The sequence below is a fragment of the Phalaenopsis equestris genome, unplaced genomic scaffold (assembly GCF_001263595.1).
Source record: "Phalaenopsis equestris unplaced genomic scaffold, ASM126359v1 Scaffold000202, whole genome shotgun sequence".
Taxonomy (NCBI): domain Eukaryota; kingdom Viridiplantae; phylum Streptophyta; class Magnoliopsida; order Asparagales; family Orchidaceae; genus Phalaenopsis; species Phalaenopsis equestris.
Window position 1 is genome coordinate 2,100,040 of NW_018164644.1, and position 16,554 is coordinate 2,116,593.

General features: G+C 37.0%; 1 protein-coding gene across 3 annotated transcripts; it reads left to right on the forward strand.

Annotated features, from left to right (window-relative positions):
• Window positions 1–762: 762 nt before the first annotated feature.
• Window positions 763–15,091, forward strand: LOC110022853 (lysine-specific demethylase JMJ706-like). 3 transcript variants are annotated; one of them, XM_020721976.1, is made up of 11 exons: window positions 763–1,225; window positions 2,445–2,819; window positions 3,428–3,584; window positions 3,660–3,879; window positions 4,019–4,072; window positions 4,174–4,253; window positions 4,352–4,629; window positions 4,713–5,117; window positions 5,197–5,507; window positions 5,620–5,865; window positions 14,329–15,091. In XM_020721976.1, the coding sequence occupies exons 2-11, from the start codon at window positions 2,519–2,521 to the stop codon at window positions 14,656–14,658; spliced, it is 2,382 nt and encodes a 793-aa protein (XP_020577635.1). In that variant the 5' UTR covers window positions 763–1,225; window positions 2,445–2,518; the 3' UTR covers window positions 14,659–15,091. The 3 variants fall into 3 exon arrangements, with proteins under 3 accessions (XP_020577635.1, XP_020577637.1, XP_020577636.1); XM_020721978.1 differs by having other exon boundaries at window positions 5,656–5,865; XM_020721977.1 differs by having other exon boundaries at window positions 4,022–4,072.
• Window positions 15,092–16,554: the final 1,463 nt, after the last annotated feature.

Consider the following 16,554-nt stretch of genomic DNA (forward strand, 5'->3'; position numbering starts at 1 on the left):
TTTGGCTCGATAAGTTTTGACATAACTGACTTGGTTCGTACAGCTTGGCCCATCCGATTAAATGAACCTCACATATCCTTATAGTGGATCTGCACCCATCGTATCCTGCTCTCCTTTTCGTTCATATGACTTGACTCATCTGGTTAGACAGGCCTCACAATCTCCTTGTTGTTGATCTACCCCCATCACATCATTCTCTCCTAATCCCCTAGATTTCCATGAGATCATATTTTTGATGTATATTAATGATATATTTAAAAAATTGGAATTTTATAAATAATATTACAATTTTAATAAAAATTTATGCATTATCCATGAAATACTTCTAAACATTAATTAATATCCCATCCCACAATCCTGTCGTGATCCCATACATTTCGGTTCGGGCATCAAAGCTCCTCTGAACTCCGATCATCAGGGAAACTCTTTTCAATATATTATAAACGGCATCTATTTAAAAAAAATTACGCCCCGTCTATTTATTAATCCAGCGTAAATTAGCTGGGACGAAGAGGGCATAAAGGTAATTTGACTAGGCAACGTTTCCCCCCTCCTGATCCCAAGAAACGCGAATCCTGCCGCGAGCGTTTGGTCGAACCACCCGCAACTACCGCTTTTCTCCTCCTCATTTATATTTATTTATTTATTTATTTTTTAAATTACGAGCGCTATTTCTACAGCCTATATCGTATTTAATAAATTCAGGAATCTATATTCTATAATTATATATCATTTAATAATAACAATAATATAAGACGGAGCTTTTACCTTTTTCTGGTTTTCCGAGAACTCCCTCCCGTTCTGCACAGTCTGCGCTTCCCTCTCGGTTCTTCAGCTACCTCTCACCGCCGGCGAGCCTCGTTTTTCGGTTCGAAATGCATCTCTTCGCCGCCGGGAACCGCCGTTTCATGGTGTGCGAGATCGTTTCTCTCTTTGTTGCGTATAAAGACATCTGAATTTGCCCCCCCTACGCTGCCGGCAATTTGCCTTGGCTTTAAAGATTCGGATCTTGAGGAGATTTGGCGGTGAGAGGGTAATGTGGGATCGGTGACTGGAGAGGATGGCGGTTTTCTTGTGTCTGCCGTTGGGGATTGCATTCGAGGACTGGTTTCGGTCGTGAGGCGTTGGGTTTTATGTTTCGTTCTGTTCTCGTGAGTTGCTGGTTTGGCTTTCCTGATCGGCTCAGTGTGGAGGAGTTTGGTTTGGCTGAGATCGATATGAAACGGTAACAGCTGCAGATCTTACAATTCCTTTGCACGTTTTACTTTTTTGTAGATTTATTTTAGCTGGCTGCGAGTTTTTATATTTTCGGATCCTTTCTGATTTTGATAACTTAATTTGTGCATTTTATAGTTCTTCCGTTATTGATAGATATCAGGGCTTTTCATTATTGTCATGACCAAGAATGTTTTTTCCACCTTACTATTTTTAGTTGGTGAAGCTTTTTTTTTTTTCGTTTTTTATCTTACGCTGCGTGGAAGACGGGGGAGAAAATCTCTGTTGCATTTCCTCTAACAGTTGATAGTACTTCACCTGCTGTAATTTTCTTAATTTTGCTGTTGAAAGTATTGTACGTTTACATAAGTGGAGTTTTAACAGTGGAAAATTGGAATTTCGCGAATACTTTCGCCGTTTTGTTAGAGCTAGGTTGTGCTAATGTTATTTTACATTATGTTGTTATACGCTTCTTTAATTTCATCTTGAGTTATTAGGAACTACTGAGAGTTGTTGATTTCATGGATTAGAAGATGTCATTCAAGCATTTGTAACTGGTTCAACGTTTTTACCGAATCTTGTTTTCTTATTGGTATTTTCGTCCTGTCCGGTAGCTTATAGCTTTATTGTTTCATTTGTGAATCTTTTTTAATTTATTTCATGCAGTCCCCTGAGTTCATGATGCCTATTTAAAGTATAATACTTATTGCACTGTGTTATGCTGCCTATTTTGAAATGCATGCTCTGTTGAATTTTTGCTTTCTTCGTCCTTGTGGATTTTTCATAGCATTCCCTTGTTTCCTTTCCTTGGAAATACAACCTTGACAAAGTTGTATCTTTTCTTAATTTATTGATAAATTGACCCACGATGTTCTTTATTTTCTTATCAAAATTTTTTATAAAGCTTACTTCTTTTGGTTTCTTGTACAAGCTCTTTATTCGTGGATTTTTTTGGTACCAGTTCAATTTGCCTCTGGCTATTAGACATAGGCTATTTTCTTAACCATTGTGTGTAGTTAGTTTCATTTTTCTTCTTTGAATCCATGCTTCCCTATACTGAATGCTGCTATCTGTATGTAATGGCCCATAGAGGTTTATTACACTTATTCATGAATTATGCTTGAAACAAAGTCAAAACTTAAATTACAGACATTCTAAAATCACCATTTTTCGGTCGTTCTATTAGCTATAATGAATTGACTTTTTAACATTGCACTTCCTATTGGCAGGTGGATGGCAGGCCATGTTTATCTTGAGAGGTTAAAGTGGTTTGGAAATTTTGACGCCTAAGAGACTTCATCGAATGAAGTTTTGCACTTTGCCTGAAACAACTAATGCGGCAAGTACGTCTGCAAGTTGTCGAGGTGTTATGAGAGCCTCAATATCACGTGGAAACAGATTACATGGCATTGCAGATGCATTTTTCAATGGAAACACTCCTTCAAAAGATGTATACTCAAACCACAAGGTTGAAAACTTTGATATATCTTGCTTGGAATGGTTAGGTCAGATTCCAGAATGCCCTGTATTCAGCCCAACAATGGAGGAATTTGAAGATCCATTAATTTATCTCCAGAAGGTTGCGCCCATAGCTTCAAAATATGGTATTTTTCTATGATACGTGCTTGCTATTATTGCATGGCAGTGTACTCACTTTGAAGTAGTGTTCTGCGAGGATTTTCTCCATTCCTTACGTTAAAGTTTCTAAAGTTTGCTATGATGATGCAGGCCAAATGAAGATGAATATAAATATATGTTTTCCTGAAACACTTTTATTTCTACCTCTGTTGTTGTTTTAGTCAAAATTTCCCTTTTCAACTCATGTTCCGTGCTTTAAGCTTCATGCTTTATTTCATTTGCAATTTTAATGGCATGTTTAAAATGTTTTCTTTTGTTATATTTATACTAGATGTCTTTATTTGGTAATTGTTTGCTAACCTTCTAAGTTCTATCTTGTGCTATTTTTACTAAATTCTTGGATTAATTTTCCTGCCATACATGCTCAAATGTAATACATTGTCTAATCCTTGGTTGAGTGTATTTCTATTTACATACTGACGGTAGACATCATTATCTCTATATTCTTGTTTCTATCATCTTCTATAATTTATGACAGGGAATATACAGGATGGTCTGAAAAGTTTTGTCATATTTGTGCCATTTGATCTTTGGCTAAATAATACTAACGATGATTAAGACTGATATCTCTCAGGTATCTGCAAGATAATTTCCCCTATTTGTGCTACTATACCTGCTGGTGTTGTATTGATGAAGGAGCAAGGTGGATTCAAATTTACTACCTGTGTGCAGCCTTTTCGTCTCTCTGAGTGGACTACAGATGACAAAGTTTCATTTTTTATGAGTGGAAGGTGAGCTTTATATCTCTGTAATTCCTACTTTTTGATACCTATGGTCAGCCCTGATATATCTCTGTTTTGTCCTAGGAAGTATACATTTAGGGATTTTGAGAGGATGGCAAACAAAGAGTTCGCTCGAAGATATTACAGTGCTGGATGTCTCCCTTCTAAGTATATTGAAGAGCAATTCTGGCGAGAAATTGCTTTTGGCAGGACAGAGTATGTTGAATATGCCTGCGATATTGATGGCAGTGCCTTTTCATCTTCCCCTAATGATCAATTGGGGAAAAGTAAATGGAACTTGAAGGTATGGATCTATTTTTCTAGATATGCTCTTCTTTTTTTTTTTTTACCAAAAAAATCAACAAAAATATGTCTTCACTTGTTGTCTGTTTTTTTTTTTGTTTTAAAATGTATATATTTTTTGAATTTTTATTTGCTTCCAGAAGCTTGCTCGTCTTCCCAACTCTGTGTTGCGGCTTCTGCAATCTACTATTGCTGTAAGTGAACTTACAAGACTTTGCTTTTTTGCTTGTGTTCTTCTTTCATTTCCCTCATTAGAAATTTTTTCTACAATCATACTTCTTTATTTTTGCTGCAGGGAGTAACAGATCCCATGCTTTACATAGGAATGCTGTTTAGCATGTTCGCCTGGCATGTTGAAGATCACTACTTGTATAGGTTTGCAGAGAAATATTCTGGATGTTGGTTATTGACCTCTCTTTTTCACTGTCAGAGTTGGTGGAATGATGTTTTATGGTCTTAAAAATATCTTGCAGTATCAACTATCATCATTGCGGAGCATCTAAAACTTGGTATGGAATTCCTGGTCATGCAGCTCCTGACTTTGAAAAGGTAGCGCAGGAACATGTCTATAAACGTGAAATTTTTCCAACTGAAGGAGACGATGCAGCTTTTGAAATGCTTTTGGGAAAGACTACCATGTTTCCTCCAAAAATTTTGTTAGACCATCATGTTCCTGTTTATAAAGCTGTACAGCAGCCTGGAGAATTTGTAATTACTTTTCCTCGTGCTTATCATGCTGGTTTCAGCCATGGTATGATAGTGGTCTCAAACATATTTTTCCTTGCACAATAAATAACTGCCTGCTAAATTAACTTTTCATTGAGTTCCCTTCAGGTTTCAATTGCGGTGAAGCTGTCAATTTTGCCACTGGTGATTGGTTTCCTTTTGGTACTGTTGCTAGTCGTCGCTATGCACTTTTTAATAGGATGCCATTGTTACCTTACGAGGAACTACTTTGCAAGGAAGCATCGCTTCTTCACAAGAATCTGACAGATTTGAACAGGAAAGATTCTGACTTTGGGATTGAAGAGTTGCACAACCAGAATTGTGTCAAGGCTTCGTTTGTGAACTTGATGAGGTTCCAACACCGTGCCCGCTGGTGGCTCATGAAGTTGGGAGCTCAGGCTTGTTATTTTTCAAATTTTCCAACAATTATGTCATGTGAAATCTGCAAACGTGATTGCTATGTAGCCTATGTCACGTGTAATTGCTACAACAGCCCCATCTGCCTTCATCATGGTATTATTCTTCATGCTGCATTTTTTTTCATCTATATCTTGATAGTCTTCATAATAGTTCTGTTTCTGATCTGTTGCAGAGAATGAGATACGAAGCTGTCAGTGCGGCTCTAGCCGCACTATCTTTTTAAGGTCAGATCTTTTAGAATTTGAGACTGTAGCAAAGAAATTTGAGCAAGAGGATGGGATAACAGAGTTGGAAAAGCAATTACTGGAAAATGATTGCATTTCATCACAGCTGACTGCCTTTTTTTGTCCTGAAGAGGATGGTTATTGGCCGTATTGTGAAATTCGATTTGAAGAAGGTTTCAAATGTGAGACTAAAGTAGAGTGTAAAACAACTTCAGGATCAAGTTTTCCTTCGCCTAAAGGATGTTTTACACTGAATGAAGTAAGTTTCTCATTCTTTCTTTGTCTTACAAAGTAAAGGACGTGCTGTATTAACCTTGCCACAAATTTTTGTATACCATTAATGAACTAATGTCATACTTGTCATACTGCAGCCATGTTCTACTTCTGATAGAATGAATGCTTTTCAGAAAATTTCCCGGAGTGAGATAATTTGTCCGCATAGATCCGTTGAATCAAATACATCTGAAATGTATATAGGTGGATATGATACTGGTTCTCACGCTGCACTTGTACAAGATATTGATGATTCGGACTCTGAAATATTCAGGATTAAGCGGAGGCCTGTTTTTAGTTCTGGGGAAAAAGATGGAGAAGATTCAAGGTTTCCTGAGAAACTGGTAATTAATGAATCTGTGTTTACTGTATTATCTGTTTCTTTCCGTTATTATGTATGTTTTCCTGTAAGCTAGTTGGATATTTTTCATTGCTCTTGTGGAAGGAAATGCCATTACTCTCTATTAGCAGTTTTGTCAAGGCCATACAAGCTGCATTGATTTTGGTGATTAAATTGATGCTGTTTTCTGAGTGCCAATTAACTGACCCTCCTGAAATCATCTAATGAGGAAAAAAAAAAAAATGCAATGTTGTATGTGTCCAGGAAGCCAAATACTCCAATGTTGGAAATCAACCTTAAAAGTAAAACCCTATCCAAATACGAAAAATTCTTGCAAAATACTAGATTGAAAAATTTGAAAGAGCACTAGCAACTAAAACTTGTGGTTTCTCTCTTTTTTTTCTTTTTCAGCTGTTCAAACATAAAACTTTTTTTTAAAAAAAAATAACTATTCTGCTAGTGGAAGTTTATTGTCGAATACCATCGGATTAAGCTTGGTTGTCTGAAAGTACAAATTTTAGATGTCCTTATTGCAATCAATTAAAAAAATATTATTTTTACAGTGGGTTTGGTAGTGTTATTTCGTATTATAAGGAAAAAAATGTCTTACACAGTTTCTACTCATGCTATGAAAATTATAATATATGGATTGCAGATTGGTCACCCTCAACAGTGGTCAGAACATGTTTTGTTAAATCCATCAAAGGGGAAGACATTGAATTGTGTACATATAGTGCTTAATCAAATCTTTTTATCAATCAACCAAGTCACTTGAGATAAAAATGGTGCTATTTGTCAGTTTTAGGACTTAAACTTGGGGATGATAATCGGCAATGCTGAGATGTGTTGAATATTTTATCTTCTAAAGAATGGTCATCTAGTAAGGCACTTGTTTAAAGTACGAGTGTATCAGTCAGAATCCCCTCTTTCCAAAATTTATGTACTTCAAATATAAATAGTGACGTCTGGCTTTGAGTATTGCTTAGGGCGCTTGAGATTTAATTTCTTCTTATTTCACCAGTAAAGTCAAAAGGTATTCAACATAAAATCTTTCATTTGGTAAAGCCCTCATTATTTTTTATCTAAAACATACTAATTTTCTCAACTTTATGCTTTAGTCCATAGCAACAAGTGAGGAATTTTTATAGTAAGAATTGTTAAGATTTAAAATTGTGCAATTATTGGCAACCTATTTTTTATCCTTGAGGCAAGACATAGGTCTTGAGGCTTTTCGAGGCTCAAGCCTTAAAATCAGGGTATTGAATAAATAAAAGATATGACATAAGAAGTATTATGCCTTCAACAAAGTAAGTTAATAAAAATTCAAAGTAAAACTATTCCTAAATCAACATTAACAAATATTTTAAGCCACTAAATTTACAACAATTTGATTCAAAAGTTTTCGTAACTCTTATCACTTAGTGGCTTTTCATTTGAATCATCAATATAATAAATTGCTTTCTTTCCTTCATCTTCTTATAATTTTTCTCATTTTTATCTAACCATTTTTCTCTTCCATAAGCAAATCATTAACTAATATTTAAAGCAATAAACTTATTGGTGGTTGGTGCAAATGCATTGTAAATATATTTCAATTATTACAATCACACACGACAACACAAATAATATATATGCAGTTTAATCACAATAAAAATCATTTCAGTATAAATAGTTTTATATTTTAAAATTTTTAAGCTGCTAAACCGTAATAATAACGTAAGTATACATATCACTCAAGTAATAAATGACTCTTATAGTGTCCTAAGTATCTATCCCTCAGGGAGTTGGAAATTCTTATGGTTGGAAATTCACAAAAAACGAAGGGTTGGAAATACTCTAGAAAATAGCCATTAAAGGCTTTTCATAAGGAGAAGAGCGCATAAGGAAGGTGGACCAAGGGACCAGTGGTTTTGTCGCCCCCTCTATAGGCCTCCCGGTCGAATTCCAGTTGGGGCCTGAACCGACGCCTTATGCCAGCCAGTTCAGCGGGCTGGCCTTCTCGCACGCGCCTGGGGGATTTTCCAGTACCTGCGTGGGATGGAGCCGCTCCATTGTTAATCTCCCTGGGTTGAGGGAGCTTTGACCTTATTCGTTGAAGTTCTTGTTTTTGCCTTCAATCCTGGGGGCACTTGGACCCTCTGTCGGTTGTACTGTCCTCCAAACCATCAGAGGAGTTTTCCCCATCTGCTTTGAGAGCACTTGTCCATATCAATATGTTCTTTTGAGGTTGTGGGCCACACTTGTAATGTTGAATCTTCCCAAAGTAACCCATGGTCGGTTCAATTGAGCATGCAATGAGTGATATGAACTTTCCCGCATGGCAGTGGCACTGTTGGTACGACGTCGACCTGACATACCCTCGGTCGTATCTGTCCTGTATTTGGAGCGGGTGTCTCGGTCATCTCATCCGGTGTCATCACTAACACTGATCCCACTGATGCTGAGCTACTGGTTAGAGCTCTTGTGATCTTAGACTCCACCGAAGGAAGCAGAATGATGCACTTACCATCCGTGGTGAAGGAGTGTATTTCTTTATTCATCGTGTTGAGTCCTTTAGTCAAACTGCCACGGTCTTCCCAACAGAAGATGACAGACATCCATAGGGACCATGTTAGACCACATCTGGTCCTACAACTGTCCTCCAATCAAAAACACTACCAAACATCTCTGGTTGATGCCGACCAAATTCTCCTTCTTCAGCCAAGTCAGTTAATATGACTGAGAATGCCTCTGAACGCAAGTCCCAATTTCTCTATCATCCGAGAAGATGTCACATTTTTTGTTGTTCTTGTCATCGATGATAACATTGCATACCTTTCTGTTCACTGTGCAGCGGGTGTAGAAATTGTTGCGGCGAGGCCACTGCGAATCTCTCGTGTCCTCAGTCTGCATGATCCATTGAATCACAAGCACCTTTTTTTCTTCTGGGGGAAGCTGATACACATCACCCTGTTCCTCAGCTTTCTCCATGTCGCTAATCTCCTCCACGACACCCTGATCAGTGAGCAGGACTACCCAGCTTGTGGGATAGCTGGAGGTTATGTGGTTGTAGACATGGCATCTGTAACACTTCCTCCCCGATACGGTGCTCGATGAGCTACCTTTCTCCCATTTCTTCCCATTTTGATATGTAGTGTCATTCTCTTGTTTAGGCTTGCTAGTGTCTCCTAGGGTACCCTTGTCGGTCGTAGTAACTGTAGGTGACTGCATGCCTGACGATTGCTACCTGAAGAATGATTGTTGCATGCTCTACTTCTGTTGCCTCTCCATTTTCAGGGCTAGTGTCTGAACATCTCCAAGTAACGAATAAGGTTGCAACTGTACTACATTGCTCATAGCTGGCTTCAGACTCCCAAATAACGGGCTATGATATGCTCCTTTTGCTTGACCAAATCACACCTCATTTATAACCGATCAAACTTCTTCGTGAACTCCTTTATTGATAAATCCCTCTGCTGCAGGTGATGAAGTTTTGGGAACATATCATGACAGTAATGGGGTGGGAGGTATTTACTCTGCATCACCTTTTTTCATGTTCTCCCACCTAGTATATTTATCGTTGTCTTCCCTTTTCTTCTGTCATTGTAAGTTCTCCCACTACAAAGATACACTTTTCTTCAACTTGATAGCAGTTAATTTGACTCTCTTATCCTCTGACACATCCTTATACTCGATCAGTTCAACAGATTGCAGACAATCAATGAAGTCATTGGGATCCATGCCTCCCTCAAATTTTGGTAGATCAACTTTGATGTGGAAGACTTAGTGCCCTCCAAATGATATATTCTCTCTGTAATTCTCCCTCCGGGAGGGATTCATATATTGTATTTCGAAACATCGTAGTCTGTCTTCTTCATTGTTGAAAGTCTCCCCATGAAAGGTAATCAGATTGTCATTTCTTTATCCCCTTCGACTATCCCGGTCGAAGGTAACTTCATCCCGTGTTAACTCTTTAATCTCCGCAAGTCTCTGTCGAAGAAGACGAAGCTTTTATCGTATCTTTCTCAGATAGACTCGAACGCACTTCTTTTTGGTGGCATGGCTAGGGTTTAGGGTTAGAGAGGTGAAAAAGGGTAAATATATTGGTTTAAGGTTGCTGATTTTAAGAATTAGCAAAGGGGAATTAGTGTTGGGGATATATAATAGTGGAGAGGGTAATTGTAGTCTGGAAAGAAAATTTTTAGGCTAAGACGGATGCTAGGAAATCCCAGGATAGAACTAGAGTTAAGCTGACTCTGATACCAAAAGATATCAGAACTAATTAGGATTTAATGGAACACAAAACAAACTTTTATTAATATAGAAATAGAGTTACAACACAACAATAACAAGGAAAAAATAATGATAGATCAATCTCCAGTTAGGCTGGAATAGTAGATTTGAGAGCGGGGGTGGCGTTGACAACATAGTGAGGGTATATGGGAGGGTTGGTGGGTGCGAGGTCTGTTAGGAAGGGTTTGGGGGTTGGACAGCGAGAGTGGCTACAATAAAATGGTTGTCACGAGGCTGGTAGGCAGTCCAGAGGGCTGAGACAATCCAATTGATGGCAGTAATGGGGGCGACCTAGAGTGGGGAGGGTCTGGTGAAGTGGAAATCAAGTAGAAATGCAGGCTAAGAAATTCAACAGGCTGGGAAGGGTTCTGGACAACAGGGTAGGCTGTTGGAAAAGGTTGGCTGTGTGCTGAGAGGAAATTTGGCAAGTTGGACAACAAAATTAGGATGTTTAGGAAGGAAGGCTAGCTGCTGGGGTGAAGTGTCGAAAGACCGACAGCTGTGGAGAGGGGAGGAGAGGGGTGAGGTAGGGTAAGAGGGAACACCACAACCTCGGAGTAGGATACAGTTGGAGCGCTGCCATCTCCTTGGAGACAACCCTAGAGCATGAAGAATATCCCCACACAAGCATCTGAAATCTGACAACAACAAAGACTGCCCTAATTCTCTAGAAAAAAACAGTATGTAGACTCCAATTGGAGGAGAAAAGGAGAGAGGTAGGAAGAAAGCTTCCACACAAAAGGAAGGGGTGGGATTAATCCATAAAATAGCCATTAAAGCTTTTCATAAGGTAAAGAGTGCATAAGGAAGGTGGGAGAAGGGGCTGACCAATTTACCGCCCCCTCTATGGGCCGTCCAGGCCAGCGCCTTATGCCAGCCGGTTCAGCTGAACCGGCTGGCTTTTCCTACACCTGCGCAGGATGGAGGTGCTCATGCATCAGCTGAGTAACTTAAAATTGTTCCAATTATTATTTTCTTCTAGTTATGTGAGTTTCAGTCTACTATTTTGATTAAACAAGCCGCACTCAAGTTAATTGGATTGTGTTAATCTAAAAAAATGTTTTTTTCATATAATAATTTAGTTAAGTGGGTCTAGTTTGGGTTAAGTGAGTCGGGTCAAGTTATATTTGGGTTAGATATTTTGACCAACATAATAACTAGACTTATTTTGGTTTTTAGATTGATTTAATTTTGAGTCAGATCTCACTGTGCTCGTCAACCCGAATTGACACCCGAATATTTGTACCTTCAGCTATATAAATTTTTATAGTAATCTTTTTTTGATAATTTTTTGCGAACTTATATTAGATTTATTGTTCTTGCTTTTTCCTCTATTGAAGAAGTCAATATTAAGATATTTCTCTTGCAATTCTAATGGTGTAACTTCATTGTTATTTTCCACAAATCATTTATTATTCCACAACATATCTTACAAATTAATGGATCTTCGCATTATCCAAAATAACTTCTTCAAATATTTATTTTTTAATCTTTAGGCGTTAGATAACATAAAAAAGTAAGTTCATTCTGAGGATGGTTAAACAATTTCTCCTTTTGGTATGAGCATGGTTATTTGCACTCCGATTTCACTCGTGCCCCGAGGTTTTTGCTAGCGATGTCTTGAGGCACACTGGAAAATGACTTGTTAAAATGAGTAAGGAATGCAATATCAGGCATATCCTGCAGTCTATTCTCCCACACTTCATAGTTTGGTGGAGATAGCCAATAATGTGTATATTGTCACCTTCAATGATTAATCTTTTAACTTCGAGCATCTAAGGATCCATGAGGTCGAAATAAATGCTTGTAATTCCACTTGTGCACTATCCCAGTGCTCCAATTTGTTACCAGCAGCTAATAAGCATTCCCCGGTCTTATTTTTGATGATGGCTGTGCTTGCCATAGGAAATAAAGGTGCACACTTTTGTGCAACTCTAGCTCTGTAGAATAGTTTTATTTTGAGACGGGGTTTTGAAACCCATGCTTTGTATCCCTGTATTTGTGATGATAGGTCTAGTCAGATAATGATTTGCGGCGTACCTTCTGTAATTTATTTGATATTTTAATAAAACGCTACATGCACTTTTTTAGAATTTTGATAGCGAATTGTTGTAGATTTAGATTGCCTTCTCAAATATGAATCCACCATTCAACTTACATAATATATAAATTTGGTGGAACATAGTCATTTAATGCTAGAATTCAACTTGGTAAAATTTTGCTGCTGTGCTTTTATAAAGTGCTGCTGCAGGTTGAAGATCAGTTGTTGACCTCTGAGCTGAATTAGCTATTTATCTATCCATAAAGTGGTACAAATAAACTTGATATATGGATTGGTTGATTTGTTTGCTTCATCCTAATATTCAGTATTTAAGTAAAATATTGTGACTTATAAATGTCAGTGAAGCTCAAGGTCCAACTTCCCAAATTTTCTTATAATAGGGCTTAGCTCCTCCTAAAATATGTGCTATTAACTTCGTTGCATCATTAACTTCATTATAAATTAAATCCGTAGTAGGCTTTTTGTTCAAATCAACAATTTTCAAAATGTGTTGTGGTATATAAAATAAAATAGAACGATTGACGATGAAGCGAAAAAATAGAACGAGAAAATTCACACAAGAAAATAGTAATACAATTGAACACAGATTTACGTTATTACATGGTTCGACAAATTGTCTATGTCCACGAAGTTGCGGAGCATTTTACTACTTGTGAAATTTACACCAGTCGATCGTCTCGACTTACAAGTGGGATCTCTCACTTCTTTGCTCTCTTCTTCTCTCCCTACACCGAGATACACCGAAAAAGATAAACTTACAAGAAAAATAAACCCAATTTATTTATTTCTCTTCTGTCACAAGCCACCAAGAAGAAGCTAAGGGAGAACAATTTTCTTCTTCTTCATTCTGCCGCAATGAACTACTGCTTGCACTTCTCTTCTTCTATCCCGAGGAAGTTCAAAGAAGAACACAAAAAGGCCATGTGTTAAACTAAATCTTAAGAAGAGCCGCTTCTTTTATCGTGAAACAACAGGGAGCGAAGGGATGCTTCACTTCGCGGCAACGGTTGGCGCTGTTCGCAAATCAACGCCAGGAGAAACGGGAGTTGGGGTCGCGACCTTTCGCGATCGGGAGTGGGAGCAGGGTCGTGATGTTTCGCGATCGGGAGTGGGAATGGGAGCGGTCAGACCGGGCTCCAAAACTCAACAATATGAACTAATAAGGGAAGATTGGAATGAATTGTACATTCATCTAGAAATTTTTCAGAAATACTTGATTATTTTTATAATCATTATAAATCATAGCAGGCTTTTTGTTCAAATCAACCATTTTCAAAATATGAACTAATAAGGGAATCTCATTATAAATTAAATTCATAGTAGGTTTTTTGTTCAAATAAACCATTTTTGAAATATGAACTATTAAGGGAAGAATAGAAAGAATTGTACATTCAACTGGAAATTTTTCAGAAATATTTGATAACTTTTACAATCATAAATTCTTTTTGGATTTTAATACACAACACTTGCACTAAAAAAAGAAACTTCCGTTGTGGAAAATCCCCACAGAATAAGGTTGCATGTAACTAAAAAAACAACACATACTGAGATCCCATAGCAACACTGTAGATGTCAATTTTGAATTATTCCCTACTAGTGATGATTGTCCGCAGGGACAGCAGGTCACCAAATATTTTCCAATGCCAAAACCCTGGGTCATAGAGGAACCAACCGCTAGCCTCTCATCATCTATTGAAATAAGTTGGGACAATTAGTTTGTTAACTATATCTTCTTGATGAACTATAAGAGATTAATAAAATGACTGTTTTAACATAGTGTCTGTAAACAGAAACGAGGACATTGATATCCTTGTAGATGAGGTGAATGTTTGTATTTTTATGTACAGTCAGTCCACAAACTGCAAATAATCCCATGTTTGTTGGATGTAAGGCCAATATAAAGTTTAGTTCTACTACATTGGTATCTCACCTCCAGTGATTGCTGTGCGAAGCATGTGTTTGCTTGTGTAGATTGGGTAATTAGATGGCGAACACAATTGAGTTTGATAAGGATGAATTTCAATTCTATTCTCTTAATATTTACACATTTTCTTCTCTAAATTTTGCTTCATGATCTTCATTACTAAATCCTCCTCAGAGAGACTAATAAAATTTTCTTGTTTTGTTTATCAGTCATTCAAACGGTTGAAGAAGCAGAGTTTCGGGCCACCAAAAGAAGTTCTTGGTAGAAACTACACCGGCCGTGTTCACTCGACTCCATCGACGATGAGGCATCATCATCACCCCTTACAATCCAACTCATATAATAAGCCTAGGCGGAGAGAGAGTCCTCCACACCATTTACCAGTTTCCAGCACAGAACTAACTTGTGTAGACCTTGGTCCAAAGCGGCTAAAAGTTAAAGGCCCCTCTTCATCTAACACCATTGTTAATCAGAAGAGCAGTTACCGCTGTAGATTTTCTGAGAGCGATGAGAAGGAAGACATCTCTCTCAGAGTTTGATGTGATGCTGATGGGTTACTAACATCCTCTTTAGATCAGATTGAGTCCACATAATTGATTCTTTGTGCAGGCCTCAAATTATGGCTCTGGCACCACCTGATTTTTAGTCTATCAAAGATGTTGCACCCTATTTTCTCGTTTTTTCTTCTTTTTATAATTTGATTTTATGGCTTCTTTGTGTAGAGGGGGGGCCTTTTAACCTTGGGATTCTCAGAGTGATTCTGGGGATGGCTTTAACTTTAAAATTTGTTGATATTAGTTGGATTACTGTAGGTAGGTCTTCCCTGCCACATTGTCAGTTTTACTTAATTCCTTTCAATTCTTTTGTACAGCAAAATCTGTATATTGGGATTGAAATGCGCGACTTTGGGATTTGATCAGTGTTCTGTGTGATTCTCTATTTTCTTGCAATGCTGAATATCTCATGCAAAAATTGAAAAGAGCCACCTTTCTCTTCTAATGCCCTATATTCTCTCCTAAAACATTTCCTTTAACTTGAAGCCTTAAAATTCCTATAGCAATTCTACTATGCCCAAGATTATCTTTGGCTAAAATCGCTTCCACAGCCCTAAAGTTATCTACTTGTAGAGTTGTATTACAATTATCATATTTAATTAGAATGTTATGATATTTATTATGATTATTATAGCATTAATTGAAATCAAAAGATGTAGGCCTCACACAAATTTTGGTTCTTGCACCACTATATTTTCAAGTAAAGAGTGTGATTTTAAACTCTTGTATCACATATGTGAGAGCCCTCCATATTAAATATTACTACTCTTAGGAAAAAAAAGAAATGTTTTACACAGTACTATGGATGTATTGGAAGCCCATTCAACAATATGGAGCTATCATGATGGTCATCTATTTAGAGCCTTGGTTGACTATGTTATAAATGAATTCAAGTTCTATGTGAGCTAAAAATCACATGAGCTAATCAATCAAGTCAAATCATTTACTAAAGATAAGAAAAAAATTGAGATGATGTTTTGCTAACTACATTATAATTGAAGTCATTTATAATACAAAATTTGTAAATATAAAATAAAACATAAAATTTGGTTCCACCCTACAAATTCAATTGAAGGGAAATATTTGGAAGAAGGGCAAAATGAGATTTTCCTCCCTAAAACTCTCATAATCCATCCTCATCTTTTTCTACTTGTTCTTAAGGGATAATTACATAAAGACCATCCAAAATATAGATATTTATAAGTGAACCACCTAGATGATTTTTATTTTTATTTTTTATTATTATAATTGTATCATAAGTAAAAAAAAAAAAAGAGGATAAAACATTTGTGAATTTATTAGAGCATATAGTTAGGGATGTCAAAATGGTCTGTTGTTCGCGAATAGCTCGTATTCAGCTCGTTAAATAGCTCATGTTTGATTCATTTACTAAACAGATGAGCTGAACACAAACAAATTTTTTGCTCTCAAATATATACGTGCTGAACATAAACAAAGCTTTGTTTTTTCGTATTCGATTCGCTTTGGCTCAAAAAAAATTGATGAGTATTATTTTTAAATAATTTTATTGACTACAAGACTATGCAGATTTATAATCACTTAAAATTATTAATTAAAAACGTAAAATAAATATAGCTAAAGTATAATTAAATGAATATCTTAATTTAAATATTAAGATTTAAATATCTTCCATACTTCAAACATTCTAAGAGTGCGTGACTAAGGTTACTAAAATGACTCGTTTGCGAACAGCTCGTATTCCGCTAGTTAAGCAAACTAGCCGAATACCAACAAAAATTTTGAGCTTGATATAAACTAGCCGAACATAAAAATTGATTCTTTAAAGGAGTTGTGCAAAACTTGGGCTCGCTCAAGATAGGCTCTTTTACACCCCAAATTACGAGAAATATTTGCGTACGT

Bases quoted from the DNA above. Each gene is read 5' to 3' on its own strand.
- LOC110022853 (XM_020721976.1), top strand. From the start codon at position 2,519: ATGAAGTTTTGCACTTTGCCTGAAACAACTAATGCGGCAAGTACGTCT. The intron at 4,254-4,351 runs GTTTGCAGAGAA...AATATCTTGCAG, and splicing joins GAAGATCACTACTTGTATAG to TATCAACTATCATCATTGCG. The intron at 5,866-14,328 runs GTAATTAATGAA...TTTGTTTATCAG, and splicing joins CAAGGTTTCCTGAGAAACTG to TCATTCAAACGGTTGAAGAA.